This window comes from Drosophila innubila (assembly GCF_004354385.1).
Source record: "Drosophila innubila isolate TH190305 chromosome 2L unlocalized genomic scaffold, UK_Dinn_1.0 4_B_2L, whole genome shotgun sequence".
NCBI classification, from domain to species: domain Eukaryota; kingdom Metazoa; phylum Arthropoda; class Insecta; order Diptera; family Drosophilidae; genus Drosophila; species Drosophila innubila.
The window spans coordinates 2,496,060-2,514,008 of record NW_022995372.1 but is presented as its reverse complement, the minus strand read 5'-3'; the positions used below and the strand labels follow the sequence as shown (position 1 = coordinate 2,514,008).

The 17,949-nt window shown below is 31.7% G+C and overlaps 1 protein-coding gene across 1 annotated transcript; it reads left to right on the top strand.

Annotated features, from left to right (window-relative positions):
* The first annotated feature begins 9,372 nt into the window (after nucleotides 1-9,372).
* On the top strand, nucleotides 9,373-10,383 carry LOC117780506 (ficolin-1-like). The gene is made up of 3 exons (XM_034617063.1): nucleotides 9,373-9,463; nucleotides 9,525-10,114; nucleotides 10,174-10,383. The coding sequence occupies exons 2-3, from the start codon at nucleotides 9,786-9,788 to the stop codon at nucleotides 10,292-10,294; spliced, it is 450 nt and encodes a 149-aa protein (XP_034472954.1). The 5' UTR covers nucleotides 9,373-9,463; nucleotides 9,525-9,785; the 3' UTR covers nucleotides 10,295-10,383.
* Nucleotides 10,384-17,949: the final 7,566 nt, after the last annotated feature.

The following is a 17,949-nucleotide window of genomic DNA, read 5'->3' as shown; positions in this document are numbered from 1 at the left end:
CTCCAAGAAACTCAAGTACAGTTGGGCCATTAAAGTGGCTCAAAAATAATAGATGAAAGAGGAAAATCATTAGGTGCATTTTCCAATTGATTTCACGCACTAACCGCAAGCAAGAAACAATAAAAAAAGATTTTAACCGACACGTCGAATATTTGATACTCTTGAAGATGCCTCTTAATTATTTATACAGGTTTACGACATATTAAAAGAAGAAAATAATTCCAAAATGTACAACTAACAATGGTTTATTAAATTTATTTTAAATAATTTGAAAGCCAAAAACTTTTCATGCTAAATTTCAATTTTAAACCGATCAGTTTGCTTTGGCAGCTTTATAATATAATAGTCCGATTTTAAATAAATTTGGTCTGGATGCTTAAGATAATCCAATATATTTTATCTTATTAGATTGATAAACATATCGCTAAGTTACACTGGACCGATTTTAAACAAATCGTAAAAAGTTTACGTTAAACATATTCTATAAGTTTGATATTCTTAAAGCAAGATCGAGATTTTTCTAGACCGATTTTAAAACAGCTAAAAAAATACCAAATGCACAATCATTTTGTATTACAACTAAAGGTAAATTTTGACCGATCTCCGTATCTGTTATAGATACCTTGACTATATCCGCTGCAAGGGTATACAAAAAGACAGAAAAGACGGAAAACATTCGGCCAAAATCAATAAGCAGCAAAAGGCAACAAAAAGCAAAACAAAACACAAAGCAAGAAAATCAAACAAAACAAAACAAAAATCAAATAATATAAAAAACGTAGGGAATCGGCAACCGCAACACGAGACAAAACTCGCAACACGGCAGCCCAGAGATTGTCAATGCGGCAAAAGACCAGACCCAAAAGAGACCCTATCTCAGACAAGTCCAGACAGACAGACTGACAATTGTTTCATTGTGACCAGCTTGTCACGTTGTGAGGAGAGACGGGGATGTTGGCAAGGGGAATTTGGCAATTGCGTTTGTCGTGTCTCCTCCTGTCGCATTGTTGCAAAATTGATGAGGCGCAATAGATTCGGAATGTGCCTCGGGCTCAGCTGAGTTCTTCTCCCTTTCCCTCTCCCTTGCCAATTCCCTATCACATCCCTTGCAGTTCAGCTACTGGAAAAACTGTAGGAAAATTGACAGCACACACAAAGTGAAAATTGCTATTGGGCAGCATCTTTTTACGCCTGATTGCAGCTGAAAAGTGTTTGGACGGCCTCTTTAGTAACACATAAATAGATTCATGTCTGTGTGTGATTTGACAGACTGCCCACACGCACCAAAAATACAGGGTATGGTATACCCTATACGTAAAACCACTCTACAAACCTCAAAAAAAAATATTCTGCATGAATACAAAAATTCCAAATATTTAATGTTGTGTCCTGGAACAGAATACATTGTTATTTTAAAATTTTTCTAATACAAAATTCATTTAAACTTTTGTGTTTGATCTAAATAAAAATACTTTAAAAATAAAAATTTTTTTTTGATTAAAACAATTTTAAAAAAAAAGCTAATAGTCATTATCTAACTTTAAAAAATTAGAGGAAAAAGTTTAAAATTTTTAGTTGAAAACTTGTCTACACAACTCTTTTAATAATTTTTTAAATACAATTTTCTAGTAAATTATTTCGTCCTAATTAATCGCCCGTTCATTAAACTCTTGTTATAATCGTAATAAAAAGAATTTGGATTAATAATTGCAGGTTATAGCAAAATTATTATACTATTTTTATGAGTTTTGTTTAATTAAAAGATTTTTATAAAGACATTACTTTTAAACACAGTTAAGTACATTAAAATGAATCTTGAAATAGAAATCGTATATTTAATTCTTTCCAAAATTATTTGTAAGATTTATATTTCATTATTACTAATTTTGTCATTCAGATAAAATATTAAAATATGTATTTTATAATATTTTCTTTAAAATATAAGCATTATGATTCATTCTAATAATTAATAATTATAATTATTTTAATAAAATAAATCATGTATTTTATTTTGTAATTTTTCTTTTTAAAATTAAAAACATTAGGATGCTTGCTCACTCCACGCCTCGCAATGCAAACAAAACGAAATGTCGAAGGGAATGATTTACGAGTGGTTTACAGTCCATTGCACCACTATGGACATCACTGAGAGGTAACACAGTAAGCAGCACGCACACACACACTGGTCAACAGGATCTGGTAGCAGGATATGTTCTGAGTCCGATTTGCATAAATGCTCATTAAATCATCGTGTACTGGCCAAATGTCTGTTGGCTTGCTCAAAGTTAAAGTTGTTTTCATCCAGTTTTCAACATATTTTCTACCTGACCTAACCACTACCCTCTACCCTTCACCTCCCCCTTGTCCCACTCTTTAGATAGTTGTTACAACAACTGAAATTATTTGCATGCGGCCCCGACACATTTTGAATGTCAAGTTCAAAATGATTTACTGACTTTTTCTGTTGTTTTTTGCTCCCCGTCCAATGGGTAATTAATTGGCCAGCTCAAAGCTCGAGCTGAAGTTGAAACTGAAGCTGGAGTTGATCGAGAGAAGTGTGCCGAGAAGGGGAAAGAGAAGAGAGATAGACTGAGGTAAGGGATTGGCTATAAAAAAAAAAAAGCGAAACAAAATGTTGCAAACTCACGAGCTAGAAAACAAACGGGAATGAATGACAGGGAATGATAGACTAGGACATACTTTGTAATTAATTGATAAATATATTTAAAATAATATCAGAAATTTTTTAAGATAGTCGACAACAAATTATTTATAGCTCAAAATTAGCTTAATTAAGTAGAATTTAAATTATAAAAATTATAAATTATAAAAAAGTTGTTGACTTTGTATTTTAATAATCAAAAAATATCGTGTAATTAATTTAAGAAATTGTGACATTTATAGATCAGTCTCTATCTATTTTATCGAGAGCATGGAAAGAGAATGTAAATACATAGTTTATACGCATATAATCATGAAACTAAAATATTCCAGTCGAAAATGGCATACAAGCAGATACCCTGTAATAAGCCGCAACTGAAATATTGTAATGCAATTTGATCAGACCCAGCACAAATGTTTAAAGGGTATAGACAAAGTAATTGAATGTTTTCTACGCATACTCATATGCTGATTTTGGCCCTAATGAGCAGCCATTTGGCAGAGAAGAAAGAGAAGACAGTGGCGGAGCTCATTAATGGGCAAACACCCGGAATTCGATGATTGAATTGCATTTTATAAAGTCAAAAGGCAAAAAGTGTGGGGAGAAATAATGAAATATGAAATGAAATATGTCTAAGATGTTAAAATGTATTAACAAGAGAGTCATTGTAGTTACCCGTTTTATTGCGGCAATTGATTGTTAAGCCCCGTTATGGACAAACCTAATGAAGACCATACCTTAACCAGCTTCAACTTCAACTTCAGCTGTTTCAATTGTTCGCCCTCAGACAATGACAAAATGACAAGATATACAGCTTCAACGAGAGTCATTTCATTACATACAGTTACTCAAATAATTATTTTGACTAAGAAAAATTTGCACACTTTGTTTTTAAAAATGGCTGAACTAAATTCATCCCATTTTTTTTTTATAAAATTAAAAGCAAATAAATTTTAGCCAATAAATATTATTTTATTACACAAAAAAAATATTTTAAAAAAAATAATAAATCCACAAAAAACTGCGTTAACTTCAAAAATTATTAAATTTTACCATTTATAATTTAATTTGAATTTAAATTTGAAGCAGTGATAAGATTATTATAGATAGATTCTTTATAAAACAAAAAGATTTTTAAATAAATTATTTTAAAACCTTTAAAAATACAAGAAAAACTCCAAACAATTAAAAAATAAATAATACAGATTTTGCAGTTTTCTTAATAAAATGAAATAAATTTCAAATAAAAAAGTAAAATAAACTAAAACAAATTAGACATAAGCAATTGTAATGAAAAAAGGAGTTATATAAAAACTAAGAGCCAAGGAAAATTTATTCAATTTCTTGCAATATGAAATGTCTGAGTTTGTGTAATTTGTCATAAAAATTACTTGAGTAACTGTATGTCCATTGGGTCGAAGGTGCGGCATATCAATGACTAATAACCTTCCAGGGAGCGAGTTTACAAATGCAATTTTCTTATTGTTACAGAGAGAACGGAGTATGGTATTATATAGAATAGATAGGACATCTGTCAGTCAACTCATTCAACTCATTCAGACACTGTGACAGTCGCTGCACATGACTAATTATTGCATTGCATACAAGACCCTGACTTCGACTTCCACTTGGACTTGGACTCCTTTTGGCCAGAACTAATGATGCCTGACAAGGGGCTGGCTAAGAAACTTGGGCCAGGTAACAATACTGTACAGTGTACACCTAGCGTGAAATATTTGCCATCAAAATAGATCGTAAGACACAAACAAAGTAAATTAACTTTTATCGATACATTTATTTATTTGCAGCTTGAGTTCAATAACGGCGCAAATCTTGAGGGGCAAAGGGGACAGGGAAATATGTGGCATGTGACTCAGCAGCTGCATAAACAAATTGCAGTCAACATTCATAATTTCCTGTTTAAATTAAAAGTCGGCCAACTGAGAGATCGAGAGAGAGAAACCAACAGCTAGTCACATAAACCATTTCCTAGTGACAAAAAATTACAGCTCAACTCGGAAAAAGACTGTAAGACTGTAGACTGCAAGACTTGACTCTGAGACTGGCTTAAGACCAAACAAACCACGCACAAAATCACAAAATCACAAAATCTCAAAAATCTCAAAGGCAGGCAATTAAATGTCGCCTTCAAAAAAATCGCGGTCCACAGCAGGCGATCAACCCAACTACAAATACAACCAACTACCTATATATATATACCATATACACTATACTACTACACTAGACTATACAAAGATCTATGCAGTTTTCAGTGTGCGTTTATTGATTTTTATTATTAGCCTCAAAAAGCAGCGACAAAAATGTAAATCGATATCGATACCAAACGACCAAAAATTATGCATTTCGAAGCCAATTTGACGATTTGCCGATACGACTATTTACGACTAATACTCTAACTATCCAATGAGTACGACAACTTAATCAAACAGTTTGTGAAATGATAAGAATTTTGTATTAAATCAATGTTAGACAATATGATTGAAAGAAAAAGTCAAGTACATACTTGTCATATTTTATACAGAGATTCCATTAATTAACAATCCATCAATTATTATTATTATCCATTATAATTACTATTATCCATCCATAACACAGTGTATGGTTAAATTTAAATTCTCCGCAATTTACTCTAGTTTGTATCCCTATATTTGCTGAATTTCATAATTTGTTTTCTAATATAGTACGAGTTCATTAAAAATATTACAGAAATACAAATCGATTTATCTCCAAGAAGAAACTTTCCTAAAAAAACTTTTTCATATTTTCATACCATAATTGTTATTTGGATTTAATTTATTATTTTTATTTTAGTTCAGAAAAAAGTCTACACTGAGAAAAAAAAATATTGCTAAGTTTTTTACGAAAATTTTTAGTCTTTTTTTAATTTATACGCCATTAGTCTTTAAAATGCATCTATATACTAAATTATTAAAATAAGAGAACATCTTTATTACAAAATTGATCTTTAACTACTTTTCACTTTATGTTGTTATATTTTAAAAAAATGTTTTCAGAAAATATTCTTGACGTTTTTTTATACCTGCTAGATCTTTTTGCTCATCGATATTATGTATCTGAAAAAAAAATAAATAAAAAAGATTTAATTTAAGTTCATTATTGCTTAAAATTAGATTGCTGAGAACACTGAAAATGCTTTTCATTATTAAATAGTTTGTGATTGATGGAGTTGAGATAGTCATAGATTTACTATGTTATATTATTATTTTTTTTTTTATTTAATAGACTTGTTAATTGGATCAAATTTAATAAAAATTGTGCAGCGAGCTATAGAGTTTTAGTGACCAAATCGTTTTTTACCCAATTCTTCTTAATCTAAACTTTTGCAGTGTATTCAAATTTCGGTTTACTCTAGCATATATGCTACTTGCCATCTGGTTTATAACCAACTGAAGGCAAACTTATGCCGCCGACGCCAAAGGCGGACGGTCTACACTTCCCTCCTCTTTCCCACCTCGCCATCTCCCCACCTGATCTACCCCCTCTACCTGCTTGGCGACCCTCCCTCGAGCGTCTGTCAAGTAGCTCCCCGTTCATATATAATTATGGTTCGTTAACCTGTTTTTCTTTTTGGCCAAGTCAACGCCGATCAACGTCAACGTCAACGTCAACTACAAAACCGCCAACTGGAAACTGTCGGCTAACAAACTGAGGGAAACTGAAGCTGGAGGCCGCATATGAATGTCGTTTATCATAATCTTATCAACAATTCACATTCAATTATAAATCAATCAAAATTGCACCATTTTCATTTATTTTCATTGAGTTTTTATTTATTTATTTTTTTGTTGTTTTGCCGACACTGTGGCACGCTTTGAATTTTGACTATGAATTTGGATTCGAAATTGAGGTTTGTGTTCGCATTACGATTGAGATTTTGATTTAGATGTCGGTTTGATATATGGCAAACACTTGGAGCTCCCACGTTTAATTTTAATGAAGTCAGCGGTGTGAAGAATGTGGCATGTAAAATATGGAATTCTGTAATTAAATAGTATTAACACAAAAATTTGCTGATACTTTAAGTTGGCAATTTGTTCAAAAGAAAATTGTACATAAATAAATAAACAAATAAAACACTTCATTTTTAATTCATTAAAGCGTAATCGTCTTCAAATAAAACAAAATTAATGGTATTAAATCATAAAGAACAGTAATAATTTTTTATGTTATATATTCGACGTGTATGTTGGATTAAGCTTCATGGATTATAGTGACTTGTTTGTAATAAAACTGATAATCGTAAGTAAATTATTGCATTTGCTGTAAAGATTTTGGTATATAAACGGTTGCTTATTTCAGTTCTATTCAGTCGGTAATTCGGTTAATTAAAGTTGCAAATATGGTGTCTAAAATAATTTGCATTATTTTAATAATAAATGGATTAATAATGCTTTTTGATTCTAGTCAGATTGCAGAGTTCAACGAGACTAATAAAGGCATCAATTGGTACCATTTTTGGGGTCACTACTCTCTGAAAAAAGCCATAATGCTTATAAGGCCAAAAAGTAAATACTAAGTCTCTAATACATCAAAAGCTGTTCATGATCATGTTTTTTTTTATGATTTGTAAAATTCTTATAACTTTAAATAAAACCAAATCTTTTTATACATATATGTTTCTTCTTCTCTTTACATTTCTCTCTCTCTTAAATGGTCTCATAAGACTAGTGATACTCATTGCATTCTACAGTTGATTAAACATTTTATTTTGTGCTCAAAAAGGGTGATACCACGAACATAATATTTACTTTACTTCGAGATAGGCGCAATTCTGACATCTAAAGTACTTGATTTGTTTACAAAATACTTGATCTTTTATCTGGGTGTAGTGATCGCAAATAACTGTTGACCGTTTTTAGACCCCGTACTTAAAAAAAATACAGTGGTCTATTGGGTTTGTGTTAACGAATATGCGTAACAGTCAGAAGGAGGCGTGGCAGACCCTATAAAGTATATATATTCTGACTGGATCAACAGCCAAGTCGATATAGCAATGTCCGTTTGTCTGTCTGTCTGTCCGTCCGTCTGTATGAACACCTAGATCTCAGAGACTATAAGAGCTAGAGACACCAAACTTGGTATGAAGGTTCCTCTATATTGCAAGCAGATCAAGTTTGTTTCAAAATGCGGCAACGCCTCCTTTATCGCCCACAAATCGAAAAAAGAAATTTCATATCCAAATTATAAGAACAATTTAAAAGCTAGTGACACCAAATACTATATCATATAGAGCCCATAGAACAATCGGTCGAAAATCAAGTTTAAGTATGAAAAACTTTTTTGTTTGATGAGATATCGTAACTAATCTTATAGAATATGCATTAAACTTGGTTTTATATATCCTGTCCAAAGTTGGTTCGAATCGGATTACTATATCATATAGCTGTCATAAGGACCGATCGGGTGAAAATCAAGTCTTAGTCAGTGCTGCCATTAGTCAATAAAAAAAACAGGATAGACGGACTCCGAAAAAAGGACAAAAATAGGACAAATATTTTAAAAAGGGACAGAAAAACAGGACCAATTTCAACTCGTTCATAGTTTTTAAGTACACACGAATAATACCATGCATCAGTTTTTGTGTTGGTGTGTGTTAATCTATGTTGAAAAATAAAATCAAAGAGTAAGAACCTGAAAAAAAGAAAATATATGATTTAAGTGTTTTTCGATACTTTTAAAAAACTTGTAAATAGCTATGAAAAAATTGACAACGGAGATTTGTAATAGGCGTTACTGCAATTGTTAACATCGCGACCAGCCCTATAAATCACGATTCCAGAAATTTGGTCTAATTTTTTTTTATTCGTTTAGGAGAAAATCAAATTAACTTTAACATGGATGCCACTCAGCTATTTTTTTTTTATATAAATAAATATTTTAGGCGAATATTTAAAAGTATAAACAGAAATTATAAAAAGACAGATTTCCGGATAGGGGATGTTTCAGAAAAATTCATTGAAATTCATTTTAAAAAGGGACAAGCCTGTCAGGAAAAAGGGTGATATGGCAGCACTGCTGTTGAGCGCTTTACGTTGAGCTGTCCGTGAGACGCTCTCTTACCGAACATCGCACAATGAGAGATACGAGTGACGCTCGCACAAAAAGACTTTAAAAGTCCGATTGACTGAAAAAGTCAACGCAAACGGTCCTTTAAATAATTTGTCTTCTTTTCGATGCACAAAGGAACGTTGTGTAACATTGTGACATTCGACTTTCACGTTAAATCTTCATGAAATTTTAAACATAAATTTTCCATACTTCTAACTAATTTTTTTGATTAAAAAATGAATAGTTTTTTTTTTTATTACATTCACGTCCCATTTTGTAATAAATTAGATCACTCTTCACAAGCGAAATTCACAAAGCCAAGTGACGCGTAGAACCCACGAAACTTCACATACACACATACTTGCGCAAAAGACATTTTGAATCGTCGTCGAACAATGCAATCGGTTGCTCAAAGTCTGAGTGAAGACACTACTCGGTCAACAGTTATTTGCGAGCTATAATACTGATAATCGTAAGTGGTTAATTGATAAGAAATTATTGCATTTTGCTGCAAAAGTATAAAAACGGTAGCTCATTTCAGTCCCATTCAGTCGGTATCCAGTTCATTACAATTGCAAAAATGGTGTCGAAAATAATTTGCATTATTTTAATAATAAATGCATTAATAATGCTTTCTGATTCTAGTCAGATTGCAGAGTTAAACGAAACTAATGAATTTAATTCAAACAATTCGCAGCTTACCGAATTGGAGTAAGTTTCCTAAGTTTGAAATCTATTTACTTTAAATCTAAACTTAAGTTTTTCTTTTTAGAGCGGAGGTAGATAGACAGGAAAAGTCAAACAATGATATAATCAAGTTAGCAGATTTACCTGTTTTAAGATCTTATGGACGCAACTGTGCTGAAGCAACCGCCAATTAAAAAAGTGGAATCTACGAGATACTTATTCCAAGCTACAGTAGCGACTCCTTTAGAGTTTCTTGCGATGTGAACACTCGAGGAGGAGGTTGGACGATTATTCTGCAACGTTTGGATGAAGTGAGAATTTTAAACGAAACTGGAACACATACAAAATGGGATTCGGGAATTTAGATGGAGAATTCTTCCTGGGCTTGGACAAAATTCACGCACTTACAGCAGATTACAGTCAAGAGTTGCTTGTGATTCTCGAGGATTTCAAGGGAATTGAAGCATTTGAGACTTATGACAGATTTGGAATCTCAGACGAGGACGAACAATATGCCCTAAATACATTGGGAAAAGCCAGTGGATCTGCTGGCGATTCCCTTGAATATCAGTATACCATGAAATTTTCCACATTTGATCGGAAAAATGATATTTCTAGCTTAAACTGCGCTAAGGTTTACACTGGCGGCTGGTGGTACAATTCTTGTCACTGGAGGTATGATAAAATGCTAATTGTTTTTTAATAGCTTCGTACATTAACTTGAATTCTTACAGCCACTTGACTGGAACTTATAATGACACCGGCAATGGAAAGGGCGTCAATTGGCTCCAATTTCGTGGTCACGATTACTCTCTAAAAAGAGCCATAATGCTGATAAGACCAAGGAGTAAATAAATATTAGTACTAATATCAAGAGCTGTTCTATCAGCTCAATAAAATATTTGGTGAGGTTTATTAATTTTTATTCAAATATTTGTATATTAGTGGACAATTTCAATAAAATCAATTGACATTCTCTCCTATGTGTTTATTTCTCTTTCTTTCATCTTTATTGACACATTGATCAATATGCTATTCTAATTGAAAATCGGCTCAGTTTTAACAAAGTTGTGAGTGCTTGAAGTTGATTCTTCTGGATTCAGCGACATAACATGATACATTTCTCTCACTCTCTCTCTTAAATAGTCTCTTTAGACTAGTGTACTTCAAATTCACAAAGGAAGTGCACTACCAAGGTTTTCTATATTCTAACTATACACATTGCATTCTACAGTTGATTGAACATTTTTTTTTATCTCTTGAAATTCGCAATTTGCAATTTTGGATAAAAACAACCCCCCGTCGTTGTTCATATCGAACCCTCGTCGATGATCCTAGTTTAACCAGGGACACGCACTCGCTCTGATTGCAATCAAGTAGCCCTCAGTCTCTATCTATTATCTGACAAATCTCAACCAAAACTTAATGGTTCATTAATTTACATTATTTGGAAATTGAAATGGGAAATGTGAAATGGAAATAGAAATGGAAATGGAAAAGAAAATACTCGAGTGGTTGACCAAAAATTTGCAATTAGAAAATTCCCGCAAAATGCTGGACACATTTAGAACGAATATCTACAATTGCAAATGTTAGTGGCATATGAATAATGCAATTTTGAGAGGCATTCAAATGGTATTCAGCATTTTCTTTTGTTAAGTAAAAGAGAAAATTTAATGCAGTAACATTTTTTTTGTTAAATATCTATATTTTTCAACTTTTTTTGCCAATTATTTTATATTATAATATTATAGACTTTTCTATTGTTATTGTTTTCAAACAAAACTGAAACTTACAACTTTTTAAAGCCCACGCGTATTATTCACATTGTAATTTGTTCCGTTATGTGCTCTATCTTTAGCTTGAAAAAAGTTCACTTGAGTTCATTTGGCACAGCCTTGAGCTGAATTCCTATTTGTTGTTTTTGTTTTAGTATGGGAGCTACCTACATATGCGATTACATAACCAAAGGACCGTTCCCATCTTCAGCTCTAGACTTTAAAGCCACCCACGTTTAGCACTCACACTCAAAGTACTCATAGTTATTCAAATAACATGGAGAAGGCGACACTCTGAGTTCAACAAATTAGCGTCGCCTGTTTTTGGCTCTACTAAAGCTAACAAAAATATTTGTTGTTGCTAATTAATTAGAAGGTGTGCTCAGGTGTGCCCAGGCATTTATCAGTAATCGCTCGAGGCGATGACAAAGTCACCACGTTCTTTTCAGTTCCATCTTTATAGCAAGTCAAGGCCTAAATGCCAAGTTCGAGATGAGGCAGCGGCATTAAAAATCTAAGCAACAAGCCTTAGGGCTTGTCATTCATAGGTTGTATACCCTGTAACTACACAAATTTACGAAGTTGGGTATCTTGAACGAACAGAAAGAGGATGGAAATAAAACTTTAAAATATAGAAACAAAACAACAAGTTTATTTCCCTATTTTAGAGTACGATAATTTTAAAATAAAAGAAAAATATATTAAAAATTTCTTTAAGAATTTTAAGAGGACTTTTATTTTATAAAACTTCTATAATTAATAATAAATAATTAATAAATTAAATTTTAGTCTTTAAATTTACTTTCAACTAATTTTTCAGCTTTCATAAGAGTGAATAAAGTCGTGTTTGAATAAAAAACATTAATTCTATGAACTAATAATAATAAATCGTTCAAACTTAATTCAACTTTGCGACTTAGAATATTTGATTTTAATTTTCTGTCGTTTGACGACTTTATTTATTTAAATTTAGTTTTAAAGTCTTCTTGAAAATGTTAACTAATATTCAGACAATAGACAAATCGAAATAGCCAAAAGTTATACCCATTTGGAATTGGCTAGAGTTCGCATTAAATTTTTTTTCAAATCTAAAACTTTGTTCCGAGCTCTAAGAAACTTTTTCAAATGAGTTCCTACTAAAAATCTTCAACTACAATTTTGATCTTTGTTATTATTGGTTTTTAGCGTATCCTTTAAACATTATGAATATTTCATAACAATTCAAGCAATGATTTTAAATATTAAGATATCTAATAGTCCGATATTATACATGTTTCTTAGGTTTTTTTCAGGGGTGTGTTGTCATTGGGCGTGAATAGACTCATAAAAAATGAATATGTATATATAAGAATAGCACAAATGAAAAACTTATTTTCATTTTGCATAAAAAATGCATTTGTGAAGAGGCAGCCCGAGGCAGGCGACATGAGGGGTCGTCATAGGGGGTCAACCTAGGGTAACAACAGCAACAACAATGCAGCCCAAAATTTAATAGAACAGAAAAAATCAAATCAAATTCTTTTTTTTTTATAGCTCTCGAGTTGAGCTTGATGTACAATATTTTTCCACATTTTTTATGAGATTTGTGACAGCAAAATTTTATGCATTTTCCGACTAATTTACTGCTGTTCCTAATGATTTTGAAAGCAGAAGTAAAAAGGAATGAAACTGAAGCAGCTGCAAGTCTAACTAATTGCGTTTAATTAGAGCAAGTTGTAAAACTGAAGAGACAACGCATAAAATCGTTAAATCGCATTCATTTGTGTCACAACAACGAGGAAAGGAGTAAGAAATAAAAAGGGATTTTTCAAATGTACACACAGAGAAAAATTATCTGAAATTGTAATATTTATGATTTAGATTTAAATATGGATATAGTATTATAAACGTGTGAGCACTTAAAAAAAATAAAATGTTTAATAAATGATTAAATAAATATATATTCAACTAAAATATACTTTATATTATGTTTAAATTTAAGTTGGGACTCGAGTCCAGGCTTTTGAATTGAAAAAGTTCTAGTCCTATTTACTGTCTAGCCAAAATTTAAAAAAAAAATTTTCTACCAATTATTTTTTTTTATACTACGTGCTACTTAAAGCATATTCAGTGCAATTTCAAGAATTTACAGAACAGGTAAGTAACAGATTTTTTTTAACATGGCAGGGTTCGAACCCAGTTATTATTCAAACTGTAGTTCTAGTTATGGGATAGGTCGGCGACTTTAAAAGCTGAGTCACCAATTTTAAAATGTGAAAGCATAAAATAAAATATGAAATATATTTAACTTAAAGTTTTTCACGAAATATTAAAATGTACTACTTTACATATGTATATTCATAATTGCTATAAGTATTTAAGTATTTTTAAGTATAACGTATCTTAACTAGTATTTAAGTATTTCTTAGTTCAATTAAAATGTACTTTATTTTTTTTTTAAACTCTTTCTATTTTAATCCACCATGAAAAATCAAACAGAGTTGTATTTATGTATACTATGCGTTTTTTTCTCTGTGTGTAATTTTTTGGGTCGTTCGGTCAACGACTTTTATGTGCACGCATTTTTACGAGCAATTATGCAACATGGGCACGAGAGCTCAAACTCAAACTCAAGCTGAAACGGAATCGGAATCGGGATCGGAAGGAAGTCTCTCTTGGCCAGCTGCCACACAGGAGGCGTAACCCTGACACGCTTCGACAACAACAACAAGGACAACAACGAGGAAAACAACAACCAGGACAACATTTGAATCGAAGCGTTGCAAATGTTGCTGATGGATTACAACGCCTCTTTTCACTGTCTGTTTGTCTCCTTTGGTATCTCTCTGACAGGACACCCCTTTTTTTTTTGTTTTTGTCGGTTGCCTTAGTTTTGATTTGTGACAAATTGTTGTAGTTGACATGCGTGGCAGAGTTGGCAACTCTGCTGCCGTGACGCGGCAACTCTGCGACTGAGCGCCTTGCACTTGAAAATGTCGCAACACATTCGTCATTCCATTTGAAAATCGACAGACAGACAGTTTTAGAGGCGTGTGCCGCGATATGTCAAACGTCATTAGAGTTAACTCACTCTCTCTCTCTCTCTCCCTCTCTCTCTTTATCTCTAGAGACAAGCGGACGTGCATGACATACAACAGATTTAGCGTTACGCTTCCCCAACTCCACGACCTTCCCCTACACTCACTACACTCACTACACTCAGAGAAAAATGCTCTGAAATTTAAATACTTACACTAATATTTTGTCACTTTTGCACTTTAATCACTTTAAATTAAATATTAGAATAGACAATTTAAATAAATTGCATATTAATTTGTAATTATATTTAAAAACTTGAACCAAGTTTTATATATTTCAATAGTAGATTTTACAATGTTCGATTTTTATATGTCATCACATAAATGCTTATAATTTGTGAAAAGTGCTGACTGAAAATTTTTAAATTAAATATAATAAGCTTAAAATCATTGAGAATTCTAAATTCAATAATTAAAATATTAGACATAAATAAATTTACGTAGTGAGAATTCTATTTTAAATATAACAAGCTTGAACTCATCGAGAATTCTAAATTAAATATTTAAAATATTAGATATAAATAATATGACTGATTAAGAATTTAAAATTGTATATAACACGATAAAATTCATTAATAATCTCATTAATATCTTAAATATAATAGAACAATAAAATTTACAAATGCTAAAAAAAAAAAAAGAAATCTTTGATAATAACTGTAAACATATTAAAATAAGATATAAGACAAAAATAAACTACAAAAATTCTTTGAGTTGAATTGAAACAAAATATTTTTAGCAAAAATAATACATACTTAATTTAAAAAAATTTAAATAACAATGAGAATATTTAAAACAATTATGAATATACGTAAAAATTAATTTGACATAATTAATTTTATTTTTTTATCACATTGACTGTTCATATTTATTTGACATTTAAGTATTTTATATATAAATTAAATATTATATTTAATTATATTATGGTAAAAACAAAATTTTTTTTTTTACTGATTTTTTTCTCTGAGTGTATCTGATCGAGACGAGCCTAACCCAAATGCATAGCTTTAACCTGCCTCAAAGACACTCTCAAATAAAAGGGAAAGCGGCAGTTGCGCTTCAACAGCAATTGACTCGCCCTCGCCAATGGCTAGAGACTTGAAACATCATTGAAACATCAGAGGTAGAGCTATAGCTATATATATATATAAGCATATCTAGTAAGTCTCGCTAGACAATGCGCTATAAATGCTACTCAATGTGATAAAGCACTTGGCATGCCCATAAAACAAACTGGGGAATACCAAACAGACACAACTCTTAACTGAATATAATCATAATCACAATCATAATGATCATAATCTTCAGCATCATTGACTGCTACCGCAAGTCGGTCAAAAACGTTGCCATTTACATGTAGGCATATTGACATATTGACTCGTTAATCATAATTCCAACTAAAACAATGCTAATTTCGTTACAAAAGACTTTAAATTACTACGATTAAAAAGAATATATACCATTTATATATATTTTTTATTCAAATATTTCAGATTAGTGATGCCATAATAAGACTATATTAAATTCGTATATTGATAGTTTAATGAACAATATTTGACATTGAAATTTTACGATTCCAAAGTGATAATAAAAGATGACCATACTGATAAATGGAATATTAACTCGATTCATAGGCAACTTTTTAAGAGAGTGAGAAATATTAGAAATCATTTCTGACGTATTTAACTAAAATTAACCCCAAAGGCGAAATTTTAGTGGAAAACTGTTAAATAAAATATTTTATTCTTCAATAAATCAATTTCAAAAATTTTTTTAAAGATTGCTGACTCAAGTCAAACCCCTTTAGATGGAAAATTTATTAGAAAATTGTGTCATGATTTTGGTATGTATTAAATTTGTTAAGTTCAAATATTTGCTTATAATTTAATCCAATTCTAACAGATTTTAAAGAATTTTAGCCCCCCAAAGTGGAAAATTTACTAAACAATTTGAGAATTTGTTAATCAAGGTTATCTGTTGTTTTTTTTCTACCCACGTCATGAATTTGTTATAAATGAGTTAGAAGGGAGTTTAAACTTCCTTTAAAATATGTAATTTTAAAATTTCAAATTTTAATTAATTTACCATATTTCTACCCAAGATTGTCTGTATGTCTTTTATCCGCAATTTACTTTTATATCTAGTCCTTTAAAAAGTATCTTTTTGATTCAATTTCTACCTCAACTCGCATGCAATACACACACTTTCAATTATAGCCGTCTTTCATTTCTTCCTGTTCCCCTCCCCATGTCATGTCATATTGGTACGAGTTGTGTAAACGCCCAAAAGTAAAACAAATATAATTTCGCAAAATAAATATGAAATTATGATTGCCCATCAGGCTCATCCTATAGCGACCTTTCTCATCCCCAATTCCGTAATTTCCTCACGCTGTTGAAAAGTGAAACATTTTCAATAAGGCAAATAAATCAATCAGAAAAAATTAACTACGGTCTGCTTGCACAGTTTTACAAAAAGTATTCGACTAAACCCTTTTCCCGCCATAAAAATGTCAGCAAAAAAAAAGGCAGAAAAAAAGGGGTAAAAAAATGATAAAATATAAAAACCCAGTTTCGGTTGAAAGTATCAAAAAACTAATTAAAGACGCACTGTGAAGAGTATTGAGTGAAATAAAAGTGAAAGTTCAATGGGATGCCAGGAAAATGAAGCAATTTCAATGAGTGTCAAGCGATTGAAGCGTGGAAAAATATAACGAAAACTGCATTCATTGATTGACCCACAAAGGGAGAGAGAAAGACTCCCTGATTCCATTGCAGGGTTAACCCCCAGACAGACAGCTGGCCAAATTGTTGCGGTAACTCTGGCGGCAAACTAAAGCGATTACGATAACAATGCCAATGCTGATGCCGCCGATGACGATGGCGATTACATTCGATTTGTGGAAATGAAACAATTTTGCATGGACTGGGCAAAAGCCACAAAAATTCGAATCCTGTCCGCCTGCACACGCCCCGATTCACAACAAAACAAAGGGCCTGCAATTAAAGTGAGGGAGGCAGAGGAAAAGTGAGGGAGGGAGTGCTTATGTGAGGGTGGGAGCGACCTACGTTGATTACAGTCCTATTGTGTGTGATGGCTTCTCATTTTAATCCTGTGCATTGTTTGCTCTGATTTAGTTGTTTGTACTCCGGTATATGTATTCATTTATTCATTTGAGTGCATTTATGAATCAATGTCCGAAACTGCAACTGCCTTTTGAGCTGTCAACTCGCCCCCGAATTTGCCATCGACAATCGTTGGCCAAGTGCTCGAGTGCGTAATTTAAGCCCAAATTGACCCAAAAACCATGTAAGACTAATCTAAGAGAGTATGCTCAACAGCGAGTTACCCTGCAGTCACAATAAAATGCTGTCAGGTTCATAGCTGACTCGTAATAAATAAAAAAAATAAATCAAAAAGGTATCTAAAATCATAAAAAAAGACTTAAAAATCATTTTTATTTAAATAATAAAATAATAATAATACAATTAACAATTATACAATTAATTTATATTCTTCTATTTTAAAAAACTTAGTTTTAGGTGGATCTTTACAGGCCAGTTTAGGTTTTAACTTCCTATTCTGTATTATTTCATAAAATGGTTTAATCTTTTAGGTTAAGTATTCAAAAATAATCTTTTTTTCGCTTTATCAG

Excerpts from the sequence above, each read along its gene's own strand:
- LOC117780506 (XM_034617063.1), top strand. The coding sequence starts at position 9,786 with ATGGGATTCGGGAATTTAGATGGAGAATTCTTCCTGGGCTTGGACAAA. Across the intron at positions 10,115-10,173 it reads TACAATTCTTGTCACTGGAG|CCACTTGACTGGAACTTATA; the intron begins GTATGATAAAAT and ends GAATTCTTACAG.